At 39.4% G+C, this 23,228-nt stretch overlaps 1 protein-coding gene across 9 annotated transcripts in view; it reads right to left on the reverse strand.

The window, feature by feature from the left end:
* Bdp1 (B double prime 1, subunit of RNA polymerase III transcription initiation factor IIIB) overlaps positions 1-23,228 on the reverse strand; it is an 86,097-nt gene that overhangs the window by 50,179 nt on the left and 12,690 nt on the right. For 8 of the 9 annotated variants that reach the window (XR_382739.2, XM_006517726.4, XM_017315545.2 and 5 more), the window contains exons 7-13: positions 21,181-21,275; positions 15,969-16,023; positions 10,487-10,627; positions 9,660-9,941; positions 7,333-7,471; positions 6,215-6,373; positions 1,905-2,064 (exon numbers count right to left, since the gene is read on the reverse strand). Coding sequence is in view for 8 of the 9 variants with exons in the window: in XM_006517726.4 (XP_006517789.1) it covers positions 1,905-2,064; positions 6,215-6,373; positions 7,333-7,471; positions 9,660-9,941; positions 10,487-10,627; positions 15,969-16,023; positions 21,181-21,275 (1,031 nt within the window). In the remaining variant the exon portion in view is untranslated. The remainder of the gene's footprint in view (positions 1-1,904; positions 2,065-6,214; positions 6,374-7,332; positions 7,472-9,659; positions 9,942-10,486; positions 10,628-15,968; positions 16,024-21,180; positions 21,276-23,228) is intronic. The other variant, XM_030247324.1, reaches the window with a different exon arrangement.

Below are 23,228 nucleotides of genomic sequence, written 5' to 3' on the forward strand. Positions count from 1 at the left end.
TATTACATAAAATAGCCTACATTGTTAGCATGTTTTCCAATAATGGAGGAATGGTGAAATAAATGCAGTGACACTACATTGCTAAAGTATTATTAAATACTTTCTAAAGGTCCTTATTAAAAAGTATTATTAAATGTTTTCTAAAGACAGTTAAATAGCACTGGAAAGAAATTTAGGAAATTTAAAATGCCAAAAGAACAAAATGAATAAAACCTGATAGGTACCAAATATATATATGGTTCAATGTGGAAGTGCTTGTGACTCACAGTCTATAGCTTTAACCCTGGCTTTTATCCTTTTATCCTTGACACCAGAAACTTAAAAAGATGAATGTGAAGAGTGGTTGCATTTAGATAATAAAATTCTACATAAAATCTGGGCCAGCACAATGGCTCAGAGGGTCAAGGAACTTAACACCAAACCTAAAGACCTGAGTTTGCTCCCAGAGAGAAACAAGTGCTGCAAGCTGTCCTCTGACCTCCTGTGTATGCTGTCGCCTGTATACAACATCCTCCTCCACAGTTAACTAAATGTTTACCGATGTTTCAATTGTACCAGATTGTAATAATTTAACAATAAAAGGATTATAGGAAAAAAAGACATAGCTCAGTGGAAAGGAAGGCACTTGCAAGGCCTGGGTTTGAGTCCCAGAACTGCCAAAAAAGCATTTAATAAAAAAAGGTATTTTACCAGGATCAAGATTGAGGTCAATGGTAGAGCACTTACCTGTACCTGTGAGTCCCATATATGACAGTTCAAATAAGGATAAAGGAAAAAACCTAAATAGCATTTCGAGTGCTTTAGAAAACAATTAAAATAATTAAGACTATAGCTTACAGAAATATAAATAAATAGGAGCTATTTTTAAAAGATTCATTTTATTACTTCTCTATGGCTACTTGCGTGCCTATGTATGACTATGTGCAGGTATCTAAGAGCCAGGAGGAGGAGGCAGGTCCCCCTGGAGCTGGGATTATAGAAGGTTGTCAACTACCTGGTGGGAGGCTAGGAAGAAAGTTCAGACCCATTCAAAGAACAGCACATGCTCTTAACTGCTGGGCCACCTCCCCAGCCTAGAAACAGGTACTTAATGCAAATCAAATATAGAAACTTTCTTTTGGCAGTGCATAGTGCCAGCCATAAAAATATTTTGAGCAATACTCTGAACTATAGTCACAACACTACCAATGTTTTTCATAAGAAAGTCCTGTTTACCACACAAGGTGGCACATGCCCTTAATCCCAACCCTCTGGAGGCAGAGATAGGAGTATCTGCAAGTTCTAGGCCAGCCTGGTCTAAAGGATTTAAATTACAGGCTAACCAGGGCTGCAGTGTGAGACCCTGACTCAAAAACGATAAAACCCTACTTACAAAATTATCCTCCCAGCACTGGAGCATGGAGACCAGCAGATCCCTAGAACTCACCAACCAGCCATGCTAGCTTAACTGATCAGCTTCAGACAGAAGAGAAACCCTTCTGAAGGAGCAAGGTAGATGGCTCCTGAGAGCCAATATCAAAGCTGACCTCTGACCTCTACATACATGTTCACATATATGTACCCACATATAAGTTCAGGCAACACAAACATGAAATCACACCTACGAGAAATATTTTGAACCAATGTTTTATACAATTAAAAAAGAGAGCTTGGAGATGAAGGTCAGTGGTAAATGCTTGCCCAGCGTGACCTAGGTTTAATCTCTAGCGCCACAAACAAAAAAGAAAAAAGAAAACACTTAATTTATCATAACTGAGATTTCTTTTCAAATGTTATAGTCTACATTCTAAAGAAAACACATGAAACAAAGACTAAAAAAATCTAATTTTAGGTTGTAATGTTTTCCTATCAGTATCAGAACTTGAATTACGTAGAAAGTATTTTTATACTTTGAATTTCCACACCTTCTCAGCTGCAGTTTCTGAAGGTGAGTTCTTGTTCCTTTCATCTTGTCTGTCTTGTGAAACAGCTGATTTCTTCCCAACTGCCCTTGCCAGATTAGGCTTAGGTCTCTGTAGTCGACTTCTTGATTTTGGTTTGACATTTTCTGTCTGTTCAGTCTCTCTTTAAAAAAAAAAATTATTTGAATTACAACATATAGTCATGATCAAATAAAACTTTTCTTAAAGGCTAGAACAAAAGACAGCTGGAACTTAAAAGAGTTCCTTAAAGCTTACTGAGGATTAGAGTAACAAAGAAAACTGGAAAAAAAAATAGATTTATTCTACCAGAAGTTAAAAATATACCATCAACATCAGTAATTAAATACCAATAGACTTATAAACATGTAAATAAACATAAAAGAAAATTACTCCAAAACAGTTATGATTTTAGGACACAATAAAGATCGTCTCTCAAACAGAAAAGTTGAAATGCATAACAGAATTTAAAAATGCATGTTTGATGGTACTTTAAACCCAGCTCTCAGGAGGAAGAGGTAAGACCTCTCTAGCTTTGAGAGCAGCCTAAAATACGCAGCAAGTTCCAGGACAGCCAGCACTACACTGCAAGACCCTTACTCAAAACACAAAAACAAAATAATAAAAAATTAAAATAAAATAAATATTACAAAAGACTAAATTGGTTAGCAAATAAAATAGAGGCCACTCCATCCCTTGTACTATGCTAACAATATATTCCTAGTGGATCAAACACTTAACCGAAGACAGAGAAAACAAGAAAAATTACTTTATAAACTTGAGCTGAAATAAATCTAAGATTTCATAGAAAATGAAAAATATTTAGAAATCTATTAATGTAAAAATGAAAACCTGGGGGCTAGAGAGATGGCTCAGAGATGAAGACATTAGTTCCTGGAACCCACATGACAGGAGAGCACCAACACCCACAAGATGTCCTCTGCTCTTTGCACGTGCAGGAACACACACAGAGACAGAAACAGAAACATGGATGTTCATCCTTTTCAGAAACAGTTCCAATTTTAAAATCTTCACTTAAAACATACTTGCAAGATCCCTACCCCCACCAATCACCCACCAGAGGGGTCTACCTGGGGCACAGCCAGCCAAGACAGGAGCCTAGCATAACTCTCCTGAGAGGCTTCCTCCAGCAGCTGATGGAAACAGATGTAGAGACCCACAGCCAAACCAGCTCAAGGAGTCTTGAAGAGTAGGAGGTCAGGAATGAGCAGGCTGGGGCGTGGGGGAGGCGTTGGTTAAGGACACCACAAGACCTACAGAGTCAACTAACCTGGGCTCATGAGCATTCACAGAGACTGAATGAACCACCAGCCAAAGAGAATGCAGAGGCTGGACCTAGGCCCTACACATTTGTAGCAGAGGTGGCAGCTTGCTCTTCGCATGGGTCTCCTAACAATTGAATCAGGCTGTCTCAGCCTCTGTTGCCTGCCACTGGAGCCCTTCTCCTAGCTGGAATGTATGGTCGGGCCACACTGGCACAGGATGCACTAAGTCCTGCAGCAAACCCCAGGCGAGCAGGGTTGTACCCAAGGCAGGGGGTGGGGGGATCCCCCTTCTCTGAGAAGGGGAGGAGTTAATAGGAAAGGGACCTGTGAGGGTCGGACTAGGAAGAGAGGGTGTGGCTGCAACTGGTATGTAAAGTGAATAAATAAATTGATTAAATGATAAAGAAAAACCCTTGCAATCTAGCATAGAAGCAAAAGCGTAAGATCACAGTGTTTGCAGAAACGACCTCGGTGGCCACGAGCAGAGAACAAACAACACAGACGAGGGTACAGCCATACAACCAAACACTATTAAGTTAGAAAAATAAAGATAATTTTTAACAGTCTGGCAGTTGTGGCATGCCTTTATTTCCAGCACTCAAAGGCAGAGACAAGTGGATTTCTGAGTTCGAGGCCAGCCTGGTCTACAGAGTGAGTTACAGGACAGCCAGGGCTATACAGAGAAACCCTGTCTCAAAGACAGGGGGGGAAAAAAAAGATAATTTTTACATAAAGGTATGGGGGGACACTACATTCTAAAGCCATTTGTATTTGTTCAACATACACATAAAGCCTCTAAAAGAAGTGGCACAAATCACTTGTCAGTGAAGACGACATGCAGACAAACTTTGTTGTGTTTTTATACTTTTTCATGTTTAACCAAACAAATAACAGTTTATCCCAAAAATTAAGTTAAAAAAATCTGATTCCCAATGTGGCATGCTTTCCTGAAAATAAGCATTCCTGAGCTCAACAGCTTCCGTCCGCTTCTCATGTGCAAGTGGCGTGCTTGTGTATTCACGCCCATGTGTGGATGTGGGTGGGATGCAGGCCTGTGGGGATGATTCCTTGTTGTCAATCTGCCTATATCTAGAATTAACTAAAAGCCAAATGGCTGCATATACCTGTCAGGGATTGTTTTTTTCTTAAACAATTTCAAGTAGGAAGACCCACATCTAATCTGGGTCTTTGATGTACAAAGCTACATTTTTAATCCAGGTCTTTTAGAGACTGGGAGGTGCCAATTAATTGGGGCCACATCATTTGTGTGACAGCCTATATAAAGAACATGGAAGAAGAGGGCGCTTGCCCTATGACTGCTTACTTGCACCGGCAAGTCTATTTCTTCACTATCATTAGAGCCTACTTCTTTGGGATCCTGGGGTATACCAAAATCCAGATAAGACATCCAGCCTCGAAGACTGAGCAACCACTGAACCCTTGAAACTTCCACTGACAGACAGACAGACAGTCATCATTGGACTAGATGGACCACAGCCGTGAGTCTTTTAATAAATTTCCTTTTTTGTGCAGATCTTTATCTATGTATGTATCTATGTCACCTCGGGGTTTTCCACCCACATCCCAGTTCCCCAAATAACAACTCTGAGACTATTTATTAATAGATGCCTAGGATGTAAGCTCGGGCATGTTTCCCGACTAGCTCATAACTTAACTCGTTCAATCTATCCAATGAGTGCCACATGTCTGGTTACCTCTTCTCAGTTTCATGTGTCTGTCTCCTCAGAGTTCCCAACTCTATCCCGGAGTTCCTCTCTCCCTACCAATACTCCCACCTCCTATTTCTCTATTTCTTGTCTAAGCTAATCTTTCTTTTTTTCTTTTTACCTTCCTTCCTTCCTTCCTTCCTTTCCTTTCTACCTTCCTACCTACCTACGTACACACATACACATGTACATTCATATGTGTGTGTGTGAGATCATCTCGTAAAGTTCTGCTCCTTTAGAGAACCCTGATGAATACAAGTCCCAAGACTGATGTCAGGAACCTTCCTCAATCACTCTTTCCCCTTATTCTTTGGGTCTTTCAATCAAACCCAGTGCTTGTATTATGCTAATACAAGCAGGCCCACAGGTCCACCTAGCACTTCTTTTCTTTCTCTTGTTTTGTTGATTTGGCTGGTCGGGTTTTTTTGGTTTTTTGGCTTTGTTTGGTTTTGTTTTTTGAGACAGGGTCTCTTCTGTAGACCAGGCTAGCCTGGAACTTAGAGATCCTTCTGGCTCTGCCTCCCCAAGTGCTGGGATTAAAGGCATGTGCTGCCCTGGCAAGCTGAATTTCCTTTCCATAATGAAACAGAAAGTGAAAAATCAAAAGAGAAAAAATAATAAATGGAAAATGTTGATGACCCGTGATTAACAGACCACTGTAAAATTACATATTAAGTGATCTACATATTAACAGTCCCTTCTAGTGGGTGGTGGTTGAACACCTTTGATCCCAGGGCTTGGGAGGCAGAGGCAGGCAGACCTCTGTGACCTCTATGAGTTTGACCATACAGTTTGGTCACCTTGGTCTTATATAGTGACTTTCATGGCAGCCAAGAATACATAGAGAAACACTGTTTCAAAAAAACCAAAAAATACAAAAATTAAAAAAAAAGTTATTTAAGAACTTTAACAAGGGGATGAAGAATATCTCAGCAGTTAAGAGCTCCTGGTTTTGGTTCTCAGCACTGCAGAAGGTACCTCACAATGGCCTCCAACTCTAAAAACGATCTGGCAGGTGCACGTGCACACATGCACACACACACACACACACACACACACAGGCACACATATGCACACACACACACATATACAAACACACAATTTAATAAATATGTATCTTTAAAAAAGAAGTTATCAAAAGCTAGAGATACAGCTCAGCTTTATTCTTAGAAGACTTTCCCAGTGTGTGTGATGTATTGAGTTTAATCCCAAAAATCAAAAAACAAGTGTTTAATAACCTTATGAAACTTTTACACGCAAGTCCTACTGCATAGACACTTACGGTGCCGCAGTCTTCAGGTCAGCACCTCTTCCTTCTGAGCAGGAGCTCTCAGCATGAGCCATGTCAGCAGAGGCAGTATTACCGGGTTCCCACACAGGTAAAGCCACAGCACACGACTCTGAGGACTCCCTTGCTAGTGGCATGATGTCTTGTTGATTACTAAGGAAGGGAAAATGTATCAGGAGGAAAAGAACTCCTACAAATAAATTGTCATACCAAATCTCATACCAAAAGATACTGTGTGTATACTGGTATGGTGTAAAACCTCTTTTCATTGCTCAGGAACCATCCACTTTGCTTTTAAGACAGAGTCTTTCATTGACCCGAGACTCATCAATTAGCCTAGCATACCTGGCGAGCAAGCCCAAGGGAATTCTCTCATCTCTGCCTTGTACACACTGAGATTACCAGTATGTGCCACTATACTAGTTTTTTATATGGGTAGTAGGAACTAAACTTGATTGTGGTGGTCCATGCCCTGTAAACCCAGCACCTAAGAGACTACAACAGGAGGATTTGTTTGTTTGTGTGTTTATTTGTCTTGGTGACAGGAACTACTAAGTAGTCCAAGGAAACCTGACTCTGCCAGGTAGCCCAAGCTAACCTTGAACTTATAATTTCCCTGCCTTAGCATCCTCAGTACTGGGTTTTTAGGTGTGCACTAACACACCAAGCTTGAACATAATACACAATGATTGAAAAAAGAAAATTAACCAAGAGGCTAGACAAACAGCTAGGCAGTTAGGAGTGCATACTGCTCTTGCAGAGGTGTCCTGTTCAGTTCATAGTACCCATATCAGGTAGTCACAATCACCTATAATTTCAGTCCAGAGGAATTCAGTGCCTCTGTGGGCCCCTGCACTGATGTGCACATATCCAAAGACATACACACACGCACAAATAATTAAAAAATAAAAATAAATCTTTAAAAAAAAACAACCAAGACACAATAATCCCAGTCATTTAAGACCGTAACAAAAAAGGTGTGAAAACAAATAAATGAATGAAACAAAGCAAACAGAAAAATAAGTGTAAACCCACTATGACAGTGGGAGACTTCAATAATCCTCTCAGGAACCCAAGGAAGATGCAAATGAAGCCAGGAAAGAGGTTCCTACCATGTGGAAGGGATGGGGTCCATTCTCATCTCGGTCTCTTCACTGGGTGCTAAACCTGCAATGTCATCTATGTTCTGTGTCAAGGATGGTATCTGTTCTTTATTGCATTCACTTTCATTTTCCTCAGAAGGACATGTATCTAGGAATATAAAATACACGTTATTCCAAAAAAGTAGCAAAGATATTTACATTTTAAAGCCTAAGGAATTTCCATGTACTATTTGTCTTTTCCTACAAAATATTAATCTACTTATCATTCGAGATTTAGTCTTGAGTTTTTTCCTATGACATTTTGCTGCTGTTTGTTGCTGTTGGTATGAGACTTAGCCTTTAATGATTAAGCCACCTCTTACTTCTGAAGTTTTATTGCATTTATCAGTATCATGTGTGCACGCGTGTTCTATCACATGCACATGGAGCTCAGAAGTCAGCTCTGTGGGGCTGGTTCTCTCCTTTTACCTTTCCAAGTCTGGGGGGGAAAAACTCAAGGTGTCAGAGTTGTAAGGCATGTCTTTCCCCTGCTGACCATCTCAAGAATGCAAACAGATGCAAAATAAAGACATGTAATAAAAAGCATTACTATTAATCCTGTAATAAAGAAGAACCATCTGAGTTCAACATCTCAACTGAGTCCCCAATACTTAAGATGGTAAAGAGCTAGAACTGACAGTTAAGCTCTTCTGCTTTCTATGTAAGCTCTGTCTTTCTTTTGGTTGAGCAGGGGCTAATGTAATAGGCTGCCCTCAAACTCACTAGGTAGCCAAGGATCATCTTGAACTTCTGAATCTACCTACCTATCTCTAATACCTAAATGGTGGGGTTACAGGCAGCTGCCACTTTACCCAGTAGTCTTTGGTACTCTCTTTTAAAACATACTTTTCACTTATTTATTATTCATTTACTCTGTGAGTGAGTGAGTGTGTGTGTGTGTGTGTGTGTGTGTGAGAAAGAGAGAGAGAGAGAGAGAGAGAGAGAGAGAGAGAGAGAGAGTGTGTGTATTTTAGAGAGAGTGAGAGAGAGAAAGAGAGAGAGAGAGAGAGAGAGAGAGTTTTACCACAGTGCCCATGTGAAGGGAACTAACAGGAGTTGGTTTTCTCCTTTGTGGGTCCCTGGGATCAAACTTAAGTACCCTTACCCACTGAGTTATCTCACGGGCCTCTACATATAGCATTTCTTGTAATGGTAAACAAGAGTATATTATCCTAATGCTTACAAATCAGAGAATTGTCAACTGGGTGTTATGGCGCATGCCTTTAATCCCATCCCTCAGAAGGCAGAGACAAGAGATCTCTGAACTTGAGGCCAGCCTGGTCTACAGAGCAAGTTCCAGACCAACCAGGGCTACACAGAGAAACTCTGTCTCAAAAAATCCAAAAATTAATGATAAAATAAAAAATAAAAGGGCATGAAGCTGAGAGAAAGGTATGTTGGGGAGGTTCTGGGAGGAGCTAGAGGGGGGTTGAAGGTTGGATATGATCAAACTACATTCTACACATGGATAAAAATAGCATTTTTTAAGCCGGGCGTGGTGGCACGCGCCTTTAACCCCAGCACTCGGGAGGCAGAGGCAGGCGGATTTCTGAGTTCGAGGCCAGCCTGGTCTACAAAGTGAGTTCCAGGACAGCCAGGGCTACACAGAGAAATCCTGTCTCAAAAAAAAAACCAAAAAGAAAAAAAAAAAAATAAAGCATTTTTTAAAAAGAAAAAATTATATTCGTAAAAGGGAACTAGATAAATCAAGGAAAGGTTTGCTCTGTCTTTTCTTGACTATCTGGCTTTTGGGGAGAAGGAGGGCAGGCCGAGTAAACCTAGGCGGTAAGCCGAGGGATCTGCAGTGCTAAGTGATGTTCTACCACTGAGCAGGGTCGCCAAACTTAGTATCTGCTAAGAATTCCTCAATCAAGCTCTTAAGAAGGACCCAAGTCCCCTCTGAAGTTTGGTCTTCCTCTCCAAACACTCAAATTTCAGTATGTCTGCATACTAAGAGAACAAGAAGAAAAAAATGCAAATTCTGTTAGCTCTTTTCAAAATTAAATGGCCTACTCTAGGCTTACAGAGGTGTCCCATAAAGGTAGACCATAAGAATCTAAGCTTCAGTGAGAGACACAGTGACTACCCAAGTCTGTTAATGGGAATCAAGGGAAATGATGCATCTTAGGCACAACCTAAACAAAAAAGTAAATGGCAACTTGTAACATAGCACTGAGCACACAACCAGGTAATAGGCATCTGCTATCATCCACAGGATAGCATAGCTCTGCCATACTCATTACTATGCTGGTCTTTTCAAGTAAAACACAGGCTCCAAGGATGAGCTTGAAACTTACTCTTGTGTATTTCTGCTGCAGGAGGGCTCGAATGAACAAGAACCCTCTCTAAAAGATTTGTTGCTTCCTGTTTATTAGCTTCACCTTGGTTCCTCCTCCTCTTTTTCTCTTGATTTTGGTCTTGCTCTAACATAGCTTGTTCTAAGTGCTGTCCTGATGAACTCGGTGATTCCTCTTCATTGACTGTCTCAGCATCATTTTGAGATCTTTCTGGATCTGAAATGTTACTATTTACAGACTCATCTGGATCGTCATTAACTTCTTCACTGGTTACTGTTTTTGCTAAAAACAAGAGAAACTATTATAACTACATGAACCACTTACAGAAAACTTACTGAAAAGGAAGATGATACTCAAAAGTATATTTTACCATGTTACTTTTGTGCAAAAAGCTAAAAACACACTAAAATGGGGAATGAGGAAATCAGTTATAACAGTTATAACATTCACATAGGCAGCTGTAAGCCACACCAACAGGGGTGCTGGGAACTGAATTCCAGTCAGATGTAAGAGTAACAAAGCATTCTTAACCTCTGAGTCATCTGTCCAGCCACTTCAGGCCTCTCTGCAGAGCACTAAACACACGCACACTCATACATATAACACACAAACAAAAATATAAATCATTAAAAGGGAGCTGCTGCTTTGCCCCAGATAACTGGCAAAGCAATTGCAATTATTATTATGATGATGTAATAACTTGTTATGATTATTGATGCCCTCCTACTGTACACTCAAGTAGATGTCCACCACCTGATGTGCACTCAGGCCGATGTCCACTACCTAAGTAACACTTGAATTCTCAATTCCTAAGAGGCAATCAGTACCTTTTAAGTTTTTCCGTGGTTTGGAGGCCTTTTCCTTTAAACTCTGACATTTAGTAGATTTTTGTTTTCTTTTTTCTTCTTCAGCAAGAACTTTCTGAAGCAAATGAGCAAAAAAATCGAAGTCAAAAGGGCGTTTTTCCTCTGTTTAAAGAAAGGGGGGAAATGTTAAGTTTCTTATTTTTTAAAAAATAGCCTTCTCTAGTTTTTAAAGTATTACAACATCCAGAGCACATGGACTTATTTATTAGACAGAGTATAGATAAACAAATATATAACATTATCAAATAATAAAAGAAAAAGGCAATCAACTAATAAAGGCTAAGTCTGTAAAAGCTCTGAGTCAGAGCACTTGTATAGCATGCCCTGGGTTCAAGCCCTAGCATCAAAAAAACCAAAAATCAAAAAAAACAAAACCTTATTAGCTTGGTCCAAAATGACCTGCTGCTTTATGTCATAGTTTCAAATACATCTTTCTTAATCAAGATAAAAACCATTCTAAGCAACACAATTTTTGCTAATTAAGAATAAGGTATTTTGTTTTGTTTTGATTACTGCAGTATAAACCCCATGCTTGGGACTCAATGAACTGTGGAAAGCATTTTCTGCTTCTTTCTGGTGTAGCACATTTTCCTTATTAAAAACAATGTTGAGAAGGGGTAGTCAACTGGCAACGGGTCAGGTGAACATGGTAGATAAAGCAGTACTCTGTATCCCGAGCCAGGAGCAATAGCACACATCTTTGATGTAAGTTTAAGGCTACCCAGGCCTGCACAGCAAGCTCCAGATCAGCCAGAGTTCTACAGTGAGACCCTGACTCCAAACAACAACAAATTTATAGCCTAATTCATTCAGAACTTCTAAAGTATCAGTTGTGTGATATAAGGTTGGGTATTGTGGAGAATCAGACCCTGTCTGTTGACCAATGCTGACTGCATAGCTCACAGGTTTATTAGGAAAATCTCTCAGATCTAATATTTCCATTAGATTTCAGAAAGTTGTGGATTAGACCACCAGGTAGTAATCGGGACCCTCACCTTTTTGGGGAGGCTCAAATTTGGCTTTGGAAAGTGGGTGCTTTGAAGCTTCACCTCAGTCCAGCATTGTGCTGGTCACTGCTAGTTGTCTTACACTATTCACATTTTATTATACCTCACAACACCATCCATTTCTCACTGCATGCCACAACCCCAATAAAGAAATGGTATACTCAGTGACAATTCAAGATGATGACTTTTTTATTGAGATTTCTCATGTTCCCAATTTCCTTCAAATGCCAAATACCCACAATGAATTCTACAGCAACATTTAAATTGTAAAAAAGATCAGATTCATAAATTGCTCAGTTTGCTACATTCCTCACCTTCAAGGCTCCTCTTCTTTACACACCTTTTTGAACCATTATTGCAATGGCATATTCCTTAACAGTTCCTAGACCAAATGCATTGTTATTGTTGCAATTTCTCTGTATACATGACCCATTTTGAATTCAAGTAAGAAAACACTTAAGAGTCAGGAGAGCTGGCTCAGCAGTTAAGAGCACTGGCTGCTTGTGCTGGCTAGTTTTGCATCAACTTGACACAAGCTATGGTCATCCGAAAGGAGAGATACTCAACTAATAAATTGACTCCACAAGATCAGGCTGTAGGCAAGCCTATGGGCCCAGGCCACTGTGGGTGGGGACACCCATGGGCTGGTGGTTCAGGGTTCTATAAGAAAACAGGCTGAGCAAACCATGAAGAGCAAGCCAGTAAGCTGCACTCCTCCAAGATGTCTGCATCAGCTCCTGCTTCCAGGTTCCTGCCCTACGAGTACCATCCTGACTTCCTTCAGTGATGAACAGTAATATGGTAGGTTTGGTCATGGTGTTCTATCACAACAACAGACACCCTAAGTCACTAATCTTTGAAGGTTAATTCCCAGCATCCACAGAGTAGCTCACAACCAAATGTAACTCCGGTTCCAAGGAATCTGACATCCACTTCTGTTCTCTGTAGAAACTGCATATTTAGACTGCACAGATATGCATTCAGGAATGTAAAAATAAGATCTTAAAAAAATTTAAAAGAGTATCTTGAATTTGCTTTTTGTCTAATGTGATTTTCATTATAAACAGTTAATAAGTCATTAGTACAAGACCAAAAAGTGAGAAATGTGCATAGCTTTATTTAAGAATGTAATCAAAATATCATTTTTATTTTCTACAATGCAAAATTTTTTAATTTCTACAATGCAAAAAGCTAAAATTACTTTTGAACCAATCTAATAAATGGATTAAACTATTAATATAGCAATAAAATGAAGAAATTGTAAAAATAAAAGTAAGAAAAGAAACCAGACACCAAGCATTACATTATTCACTCAGTGAATTAGATGATTTAAAACATGCTAAACTAGTCTATGGTAACTCAAATGGAAATAGCAGTCTCCTTAGGCTTTCAAAGGAAGGAACAAAGGGACTTCTCAATTGAAGAAAACAGTGTATGCATAACTTAGGGTGCTGGTTATTACGGTATATTCACATTACACTTTGCACTTTGTGTATCAATTACATTACGTGTGGCAAGGATAGGGCCAGAGGTAACTCAGTAACAGAGCACATGCACAAGAACCTGGGTCCCATTTCAGCCTCAAACATAACTGAGGAAAACTAACACATCCTCCAAATGCCTTATAATTATAACCACTTCAACATTATAGATGCTGTGAGCCACCATGTGGTTGCTGGGAATTGAACTCAGGACCTCTGGAAGACCAAACAGTGCTCTTAACTGCTGAGCCAGCTCTCCAACCCTACAAATACACTTCATTGTGTATTCTTCTAAGTATCAATAAAATAGGAAGTAAATATAAAATGTAAAATAGTTAAATGAAGTTAGAAATACTGCCACTGTCAACTGTATGACATTAGAGAGAACAATTAGTAAACCAACCAGTAACAAATCTACAGAGTAATTAATCCTTCCTTAAATATTGAAACTCTGGTGAATGTGCGGAAAGATGACAAAAATGGCTCAGAAAGAGGTACATATAAAATACTAATCTGTTCCAACTCTATGCAATGATAAACTAGTACTCAAAGAACCAATAAACAATCTTTCTGTGGTTCTAGAGAACTAAAAATATAGAACCCTCTCAAAAGAGGAAAAAAAAAAAAAAGCCATGAGGGAACCTGGAGAGATGGCTCAGAGGTTTAGAGTATCTGTGCTCTTACAGAGAGGATGCAGGTTCAATTCCCAGCACCCAAAGGTGGGTCACAACCATCCATAACTCCAGTTCCAAAGAATGTAATGCTCACTTCTGACATCTGAGAATACATGTATGTAGTGAATATACATGTATGCACACATTCATACACAGAAATCTTTTTTAAAAAGCCACCAAAGCTTTAATTCTTTAATTTCCTACTTCAAATGATAAACAAAACTATGAGATCTATAAATTATTAAACCCAGTGGAAAGTTTCTCCATTTTTAAGATTTAAAAGTTCCTCTATCTATAATATTCCAGATCTTTCAGGAACTTGGAACACTTTCCCTGAAGACACAACGCAACACTGGGCATCAGACCCATACTCATCTACCACAGTGTCTACTTAGAAAATAAACCCAGGTGCTACACAGTGGATAGTTTCTGAACCACACATGAATTAGTTCCCCCCTAATATCAGCCCTGTGGCTAAGTTTAATTAAGGAATTTTATTTTGGCCTGGATGTGGGGCTGTACACCTTTAACCCCAGAACTCAGGAGGCAGAAGCAAATGAATCTCTGTGAGTTTGAGGCCAGCCTAGTCTACATACTGCGTTCCAAGCAAGCCAGCACCACATAAAGAGGCTCTACAGGGGATAGAGAGGTGGGGAAAATTTTATTTTGGAGCTGAAAAAAATCACTTGGCAGTTAAGAGTACTTACTGCCCTTGGTGAGGGATGGGTTAAAGTCCCAGAACCTACATAGCAGCTCAAAACCGCCCATTAACTACAGTTCCAGAGGAACACTCTTCTGTCCTCTGTGGTACCAGGAACATACATGGCACACACACTTATATGCAGGCACTCAACATATACACACAAACAATCTTTTAAAAAGTTCTTTTAGACAAGCATGGTGATGTGCACCTTTAACCCCAGAATTTGAGAGGCAGAAGCAGGTGGATTTCTATGAATCTGAGTCCAGCCTGGTCTATGTAGAGTGTTCCAGGACAGCCAGGGCTAAACAGTGAGACCCTACCTCCAAAAGAAATTTATATTAAATTTTATTTAGAAATAAAAACAATTAGCACTTCAGCTACTTTCATGACTAAATAAACAGATACATTAATTATGAAAAGCTGATATTTGTTCATAAAAACCTTATATTTGTTCATAAAAACCTTCCAAAACCAAAAAATGATTTTAAGCTATTTTAAATAAATTTTGTTTTTATTTACAGATCTTTTTTTCTTTCTGTGGACTTACAAAATAATTAATTTTAATGAAAGTATTATTTAGAAGCTAGAAGTTACCTACTGTTCTTTTAAATCAGACCTAAATTAAAATGTTACTTGTTCATAAAGAACTTCACTATAAGCAATGAGGCCCAATTCCTTTTTCTTCTTCCTAAGAACTCAATCACTACCTAAAATTTGCTTATCAGTATCCCTCACCCATTTGAATTCAGGGCTGTTCAAGCAGGTTCTCAGCTGCTGTATTCACCAACACATCTTCAAGAGCAGGCAGAGCACATAGGTAAGAGATGCTGCTGACTCAATGACGGGCTGGCTGTCTACAAAAGGAATCAGCTATGGCAATCTATTTCCCATAAGCTATCTCTTGAACAGAGTTCCTTCCCAATAAAAATAACCACTCGGGGCCAGTGAGATGGCTCCGTTCATAAAAACACTTCCTAGCAAGCCTGGCACCCTAAATTTAGCCAAGACCCACATGAGAGAAAAAGGCCAACTTCTACAAGTTGTACTCTGACCCACACACTTATGCACATGCATACATGAATGGACACAAAATATAATTTTGAAATTACTGTAAAAATCCATGAGCTTACCAGCTTCTGGGTATTTGGGCTAATTCTTTGCTTAAATATTTGTAGCAACTACCAAGTTCATACTGTTAAATAAAAGACTCAGATACAAACCTGTGGTTTGAGGCCAGCCTGTTCTACATAGTTCTAGAACAGCAGAGCTACATAGTGAGACCCTGTCTCAAAAACAAAACAAAACAAAACAAAACAAACAAACAAAAACCCTCAGACACAGTGGTGCACACGTGTAATGCTTGCACTTGAGGGCTGGGCAAAAAGCTCAACAGCTCCTGACTGGCCTGAAATACATAGCAAGACCTTATCTTAAAAAAGCAAAATGGAAAAGGCTCCCATCCTTATTTTTAAGGACAATATGAGAATGAATCTAAAACACACGAGAGCCAAAGACAAAGTATTGGTCATGTTTCAATCTCTATGAATCATACTTGTGAAGGAATGCTTTAATACTTACGGAATGCTTTGTCTATTCTCCATCCATTTGTTTTTTCTTCACGTTTAAATTTATTCTGTTAACAACAAAAAGATCTATAGTAATGTTCTGCCATTAAACAAGGATTATTTCTATTTAGTAAGCATTAATGTGAAACTATAAAACATCCTATTCCCTATTAAGTGGTATATCCTAGGCAACAGGCTAAGTTTCTTAAAGCTTCAGTTACTTAAAAATGAGGACTAAAGGTCAGAGAAATGGCTCAATGGGTAAGAGCACTGGCTGCTCTTCCAAGGACCTATATTCAGTATCTAGCAGCCACTTAGTAGCTCACGACCATCTATAACTCCAAATCAGAGAATTAATGCCCTCCTCTGGACTCCTCAGGTACTGCACACACGTGACACAAATACATAGACACAGACAAAAGACATATATATAAAATAATTTTTTAAAAATTAATGAGGGGGCTGGCGAGATGGCTCAGCAGGTAAGAGCACTGACTGCTCTTCAGTAGGTCCTGATTTCAAATCCCAGATACCACATGGTGTCTCACAACCACCCGTAATGAGCTCTGACACCCTCTTCTGGTGCGTCTGAAGACAGCTACAGTGTATTTATGTATAATAATAAATAAATCTTTGGGCCGGAGCGAGCAGGGACTGAGAGAGCGGAGCAGACCTGAGAGAGCGGAGCAGACCTGAGAGAGCTGGGCCGACTGGAGTGACCAGAGCAAGCAGAGGTCCTAAAATTCAATTCCCAACAACCACGAGAAGGCTTACAACCATCTGTACAGCTACAACATACTCACATAAAGATAGATAGATAGATAGATAGATAGATAGATAGATAGACAGACAGACAGACAGACAGACAGATCTTTAAGAAAATTGAATGTGGACTGAGGAGCTAGTGAATCTGGCTCAGCAGGTAAAGGACGGCCTTCATGTGGTCCTGGAACCCACATGGCAGAAGGAGGAACTAACATACCCAGAAGCTGTCTTCTGATCTTCAAATGAACATGTGCACAACCCCCACGTACATACAGACTCAAAGACAGGCACATACACATACTCTAAATATTATCAACTTTTTTGTAATAAAGATTAAAGATTCATGTAACTTTTCCTGATATTATCTTTACTATCAACAACAGAAATAAAACAATGAAGCGAGATTTATGGCACATAGAAAGTCACCATGGGCCAAGCCTGCCAGCTTCATGTCACTAGCCAGAACTGATATAAAGGTGAAAGGAACCAAGTGCCATGAGTGAGCACTTGCACATACTCACAGGAGTAAGTGGGACGATACACCTACTCAAAAACACATGCACACGTGCTCAATGGATTCTCATTAAAAACAACAGTCGACTACCACACAAAGATAAATCTATAGTCAATTAAGCTAACATTAACTTATCCAACCTAAAATACTCCTAACATTGAACATTTTCACTATTATTCCAAAATGGTTTTTTAGTGTAATAGAGGAGTCTACAATTAGGCAAAAGTTTGAACCCAAGTTTATCTCATCTATATATAGTCCCAAATATAAAGCAGAAATTTCTGGTTTCTTTGGAGACTCAGTTGTGTCATGTGATATTTTTCAGGAAGATGACACATGGGAGGATGTTTTGCTGAAGGAAACACTGGAGAGGATGTTTTCCTAAAGCAGACTCAGAGAGGACATTTTGCTGCAGCAGGCGGTTGAAAGGGTGCATGATGTTTGGAAAGAGTGTAAGTAGAACCCAACAGTGAACCATGCACTGGCACACCTCGAAATGCTTTCTTCGCTTGTTGTGACTTCATAGAGAGAAATGCGCCCAAGATCTTCCTGTGGTATTCTGGATCTTCCTGTGGTATTCTGGCTGTCTCTTGCCCTTTTGGCCAAGTCTCACAGATTGCTCTGGATCAAGCCACTGTTAATGATTCGTGTTTAGTGTCTGCTAATTGGACTAGACTATTGCTACTGATTCATATTTGATATTTTAGACTGCACTACTAGTATTCTGACAACAAAGATTGGAATGGCCCCAAAGAACTACTTCTAAACAGGTTTGCATCGCCTTATTCCTATTAACCATCTTTCTCTCCTTAGGGGCGAGAACAGAGGTTGGGGCATTAATGATCTCTAATTAAATGAAGTTTAAAAAAAATCTAAGCCTGCACTGATCTATCTATATATATTATATAAGACAGAAGTTTGGTTTTTTTTTTGAGACAAGGACTAATGTACTCTAGTGTGGCCTCAAGTTCCCTACTCAACTCAAAAATAACCATGCATTCCTACTAATCTTTCTGTCTCTATCTCTTTAGTTTTGGGGTTACAGGCATGTATCCCCATGGCCCCCATTCTACATGGATGCTCAGGATTCAAACTCAGACTCCCATGCTTGTAAGACATGGGCTTTACAGCTAAGTCATGGCCCCAGACACGTTTTGTAAGTTTTGTTTGTTTATTTGTGGTCTTTTAGGGCAGGATCTTATGCACCCAAAGCAGGTCTTAAACTCACTATTCTCCTGCCTCCTCTTGAATACCAGAATGATAGGCACGCACTAGCACATCTACCTTATTACAAAGGATAGTCTTAAAATTATAAGCCCTTAGAGAAGGATTATCAGCTAAGCAAGGAGGATCAACTTTAGAAGCCAACCTGAGTTACAAAATGAAACTCTGTCTCAAAACCCCAAACAAAAACAAATTTAAAGTAGATAAGATAGATCAGTGGCAGAGGAAATAGAAAAGAAATCAAAGAGTGTTATCACTACAAATCCTACAAATGTTATATGACAACAGTAAAAGTTTTTATAGATATGATCTCTCCAACTTAGTATTAAAATTATCACAAGAATACCTTCCCTATCCCCTAGCCCCTCCCCCCCCAAAAAAACCCCATGGTTTCTCTATGTAACGGCCCTAGCTGTCCTAGTCCCACTGTAACTCCACAGACCAGGCCAGCCTCAACTCGGAGATTCCCCTGCCTCTGCTTCCCAAGTGCTGGGATTAAAGGTGTGCACCATCATTGCCCAGCAACACAGGAATCAATATCTGTGGAGGAAAACGGGTTTGTGTAGGGTCTGTGTTGTTCAGCCTGGCTTAAATTCTTAGGCCGCAGTGATGCTCGAGCCTCAGCCTCCTCAGAAACAGGGACTGCAGGCTTAACTAAAACTAAAATACTGAACACCTCTGTATGGATGAAAAAATTTAATTTATAATATAAACACTTTCACCATTTAAAAAATAATAAAAAAATCAGATTCTTGCTTCACAGGAAAGTCCCATCACACTAAAGGGGAAACGGTGCTGATCTGAATGTGTTCCAGAACTAGCAAGAGGTCCATGCCCCTCCCTGCTCATCTCAGCAACCACCACCAAACAGCCAAGAACTCTGAAAGACAATTACAGGGATCAGGGCTATAGCTTAGTGATGAACACAAATTCAGTACCAGCACTCAAAAAAAGAAAAAAGAAAAATGCAAACCAATATGCCTCATGAATGAAATGGTAAATATTCCTTAAAAAATATAATATGGAGGCTGGGAAAATGGAGAAAGAATTAACAGCACTGGCTACTCTTCCAGGAACCTGGATTCAATTTCCACCACCCACATGGTGGCTCTTAACTCCAGTCCTAGGTGACTTGATACCCTCTTCTGGTTTCCACAGACACTAGGCACACAGGCATACTACAAGCAAACACCCACACACATAAAATAATTTTGAAGGCTGGAAAGATGGCTCAGAGTTAAGAGCACGGAGTACTCTTTCAGATGTCCTCAGTTCAATTCCCAGCAACCACATGGTGGTTCATAACCACCTATAATGGTTTTCGATACCCTCTTCTGGTGTGTCTGAAGACAGTGACAGTGTACCCACATACATAACACAAATAAGTCTTTAAAATTATAATAATTTTTAAAGGTTTTTTAAAAAGGAAAAAAGTGTAGCAAATCTCTGCGATATATAAGTGGAATATAGTATAGCCACATGGAATTGGTTCTATGGCTATAAGGTTCGTTCGCTATGCAGGAATCAACAAGATGTACTTCACTAATCCTAGAAACAGAGCATTTTCACTTTTCTACACTTTACCCAGACCTGTTGGAATTATACTAAACTTTAAGGGAAGAACCTAAATGTTTTCTGAAAGAAGTCAGTGACAAACACTATTAATTAATCAGATTACCAGAGAGCTCTACCTCTAATCAAATTTTAGCCTTCATAAAACTTTAATTTAGTGATCATTTTAACCAAGATCAACATTAGAACATAAAGAATACAAGCAGGAGCCAGGCCTAGTGGAGCACACCTTCAATCCCAGCACTCAGAAGCAGGCCAATCTCTGAGTCTGAAGACAGCCTGATCGACGACAAGACCAGCTTGAAGACAGCCAGAGTGACAGGGAAATTCTGTCTCAATACATACATACATACATGCATGCATGCATACATACATACATACATACATACAAACAAACAAACAAGCAGGCTCCTCACCTCTTGCAGAAATCCAGTGAGGCTATGACACCACACTACAGGAAGGCACTACATAATGTTCCTGGGCAATCAAGTCTAGTCTACTTTAAGGACACCCAAATTCTTATCTTCCTGATTGGTTGTTTTCACTAATGTGGCAAACATGCTGAGATGGAGAACTAAGGGAAAGACATACGGTTGGGAGACTCTCTCATGGTTAACTAGGAATACACTATGGCAACACAGCATGAGGGAACCCAAACACACTCCTACCCAGAAAGCACAGTACAGTTTCTCAGCACCACCACCAAGCTCATCCTCTCAGGCACAGTCCGTCCATGCTGACATCACTTCACTGCTCACAATGTTAGTGGTTATTCACAAAGTTAAGGGGGACTCAGACAGCAACACTCAGTCCAGCGACATATACTCAGCACTTTCCGTATCATCCCAGAAAATCTTAGATACTTTCTAATCATAAAGCTACACTAACTCTAAGTACTCTGATACATCTTCCTTCTATTTTCATTAACTCTTAATTTTAGTATCTTTATCAATAGTTCTCAAATACATATTAAAAGTCATATAAAAAGCTCAAGAGATATAACTATACTAAAATTGAGAAATTATACAAAAATCAGTGTCACACACAAACACAAACATAATAGAGAACAAATGTGAATTAAATTAAAAGAAAAAACCTTAGTAATTTTTTTCACCCTTTCTAACCAATAAATGTTATAGGCATACTTTACCTTAATTTCTATCCTTGCTCTGTGAGGAAAAAGTTGTCCAATCATAGAAAAGTCAGTTCCTACCATGCTGATGGCTAAAAAAAACATATCGGTTTCTGTAAAAATAAAAGATTAACTGAAAATTAATTTTCCGTTCAGACAAAATAACCCAAATTAGTTATATACAACTATATATAAAAACTTTATATATAAAAACTTAATTAAAATAAGTTAAAGAGTACTTAATTTCATTGAAAAGAAACTCAAATACAATAAAACACAACTATCTCCCTAGGTAACTGTGGGGTACATGTCACATCCCAGAACTCAGGAGGCCTTGGTAACAAGAACTGCTAAGAGGTCCAGAACTTCTGACCGGTGTGGTACGAGTTTCTAGCTCTGAGATCTGCCTCAATCATGAAATGAGTGAGCCACAGTCTGTAAGCCCACCTGACAAGACCAGATTTCCTGTAGTGCCTCACACCACGTAGCACATCCAATGTAGTCTGGACTGATCATGCCTGAATCTGCTCTGTACCTCACAGGGATGACTAAGAAAGTCAAGTAGGTGGCCCAGGAGACAACTAAAAAGTTTGCACTCCCATTCCAAAGGGGCCCCACAAGCTTGATCATCACATGTACCTGCTGGGACAGAAGGCCACCCAATCAGATATTAAACCAAACAAGACAAAGAGGTCTCTGAAAATAAAGAGGTTTATGGAACCATGTAAATGCCAGCCAGAAATGAAAAACCAGTCCTGGGAGAACGTCCCACAGCTACCAACAGCACAATGAAAAAGGAGTAACCAAGCAATACCTGATCCGACTTAAGTCCCACCCCAAAAGAGGGAGTCCATATCTGGCACTGCTTGTGTGACCATGAATCTGAGACTAGATAGCCCAGGGACCTAGGGCAAAATCAAATACTGTTCTAAAAGGAAAAATAAATGTAGTACTCAAATGATTTCTAGTGATATTCTACTATACTCATAGATCATTTGCTTGCTCTGCCAGCAGCAGCAGCAGATAGGAATAAATACAGAGACTCACAGCCAGACACTCCTCAGAGTCAGAGACCTCGGAACACTCAGCCCTAAAAGGGAGGTCTCCTTCAAATCTCCCCTCAGGGCACCAGGTCCTCTGCACTTAGAGCTTTGAGGCTAGTGATTTTATGGGATTCTTGGGTCTCTGACTCTTGTGGCCACTCTTGGTCTCTTTTCCTTCTGTTGGACTGTCTTGTCCAACTTTGATGCGAAAGTTTTGCTTTTTCCTATTATATTTAAAAAAAAAAAATGAGGGGCTGGTGAGATGGCTCAGTAGTTAAGAGCACCGTCTACTCTTCCAAAGGTCCTGTGTTCAAATCCCAGCAACCACATGGTGGCTCACAACCATCCGAAACAAGATCTGACTCCCTCTTCTGGAGTGTCTGAAGACAGACACAGTGTACTTACATATTATAAATAAATAAATAAATCTTTTTTTAAAAAATGAATCAATGTAAACATAGCTACTTGGGTAAAGGTTAACAACAGAACTGTCATTTATTCTTGCTAGGAGAAGGAAAGTCAGTTTTCTCCACTGGAATGACACTGGGCCAACCATTCCAGGCAGATCTCAGGAATGGACCCCACACTTTGTATGTATGTGCGCTTTTACTTGGTTGCACTTTGGTAGGTTTTGGCAGGTTTCTTTCTTTCTTTCTTTCTTTCTTTCTTTCTTTCTTTCTTTCTTTCTTTCTTTCTGGATAATGTTGTATTTTGCTTTGTAGGTTTTGAGAGTTTTGGTGTATTGGATTTGTTTCTTTTTTTAAAAAAAGAACGTGAGAGTTGGGTAAGTAGGGAGGTGGAGATCTGTACAAATTTGGGGGAAGGAAAGAATATGATCAAAATATATGTAAACTTATAGTTGTTTTAAATATTAAGGCAAATTTTAAAACTGAAAATACTAGATGCTGGATCTTACTACTAGCAAGCAAATATATAGAAATATGAAGAATTATTTTGGAATATTGGATTTCTATAAGCTAGCAAAACTAAAAGATTATTGACAAAACTGTAAGAAAATTAACA

The sequence above is a fragment of the Mus musculus genome, chromosome 13 (genome assembly GCF_000001635.26).
Source record: "Mus musculus strain C57BL/6J chromosome 13, GRCm38.p6 C57BL/6J".
Lineage (NCBI taxonomy): Eukaryota > Metazoa > Chordata > Mammalia > Rodentia > Muridae > Mus > Mus musculus.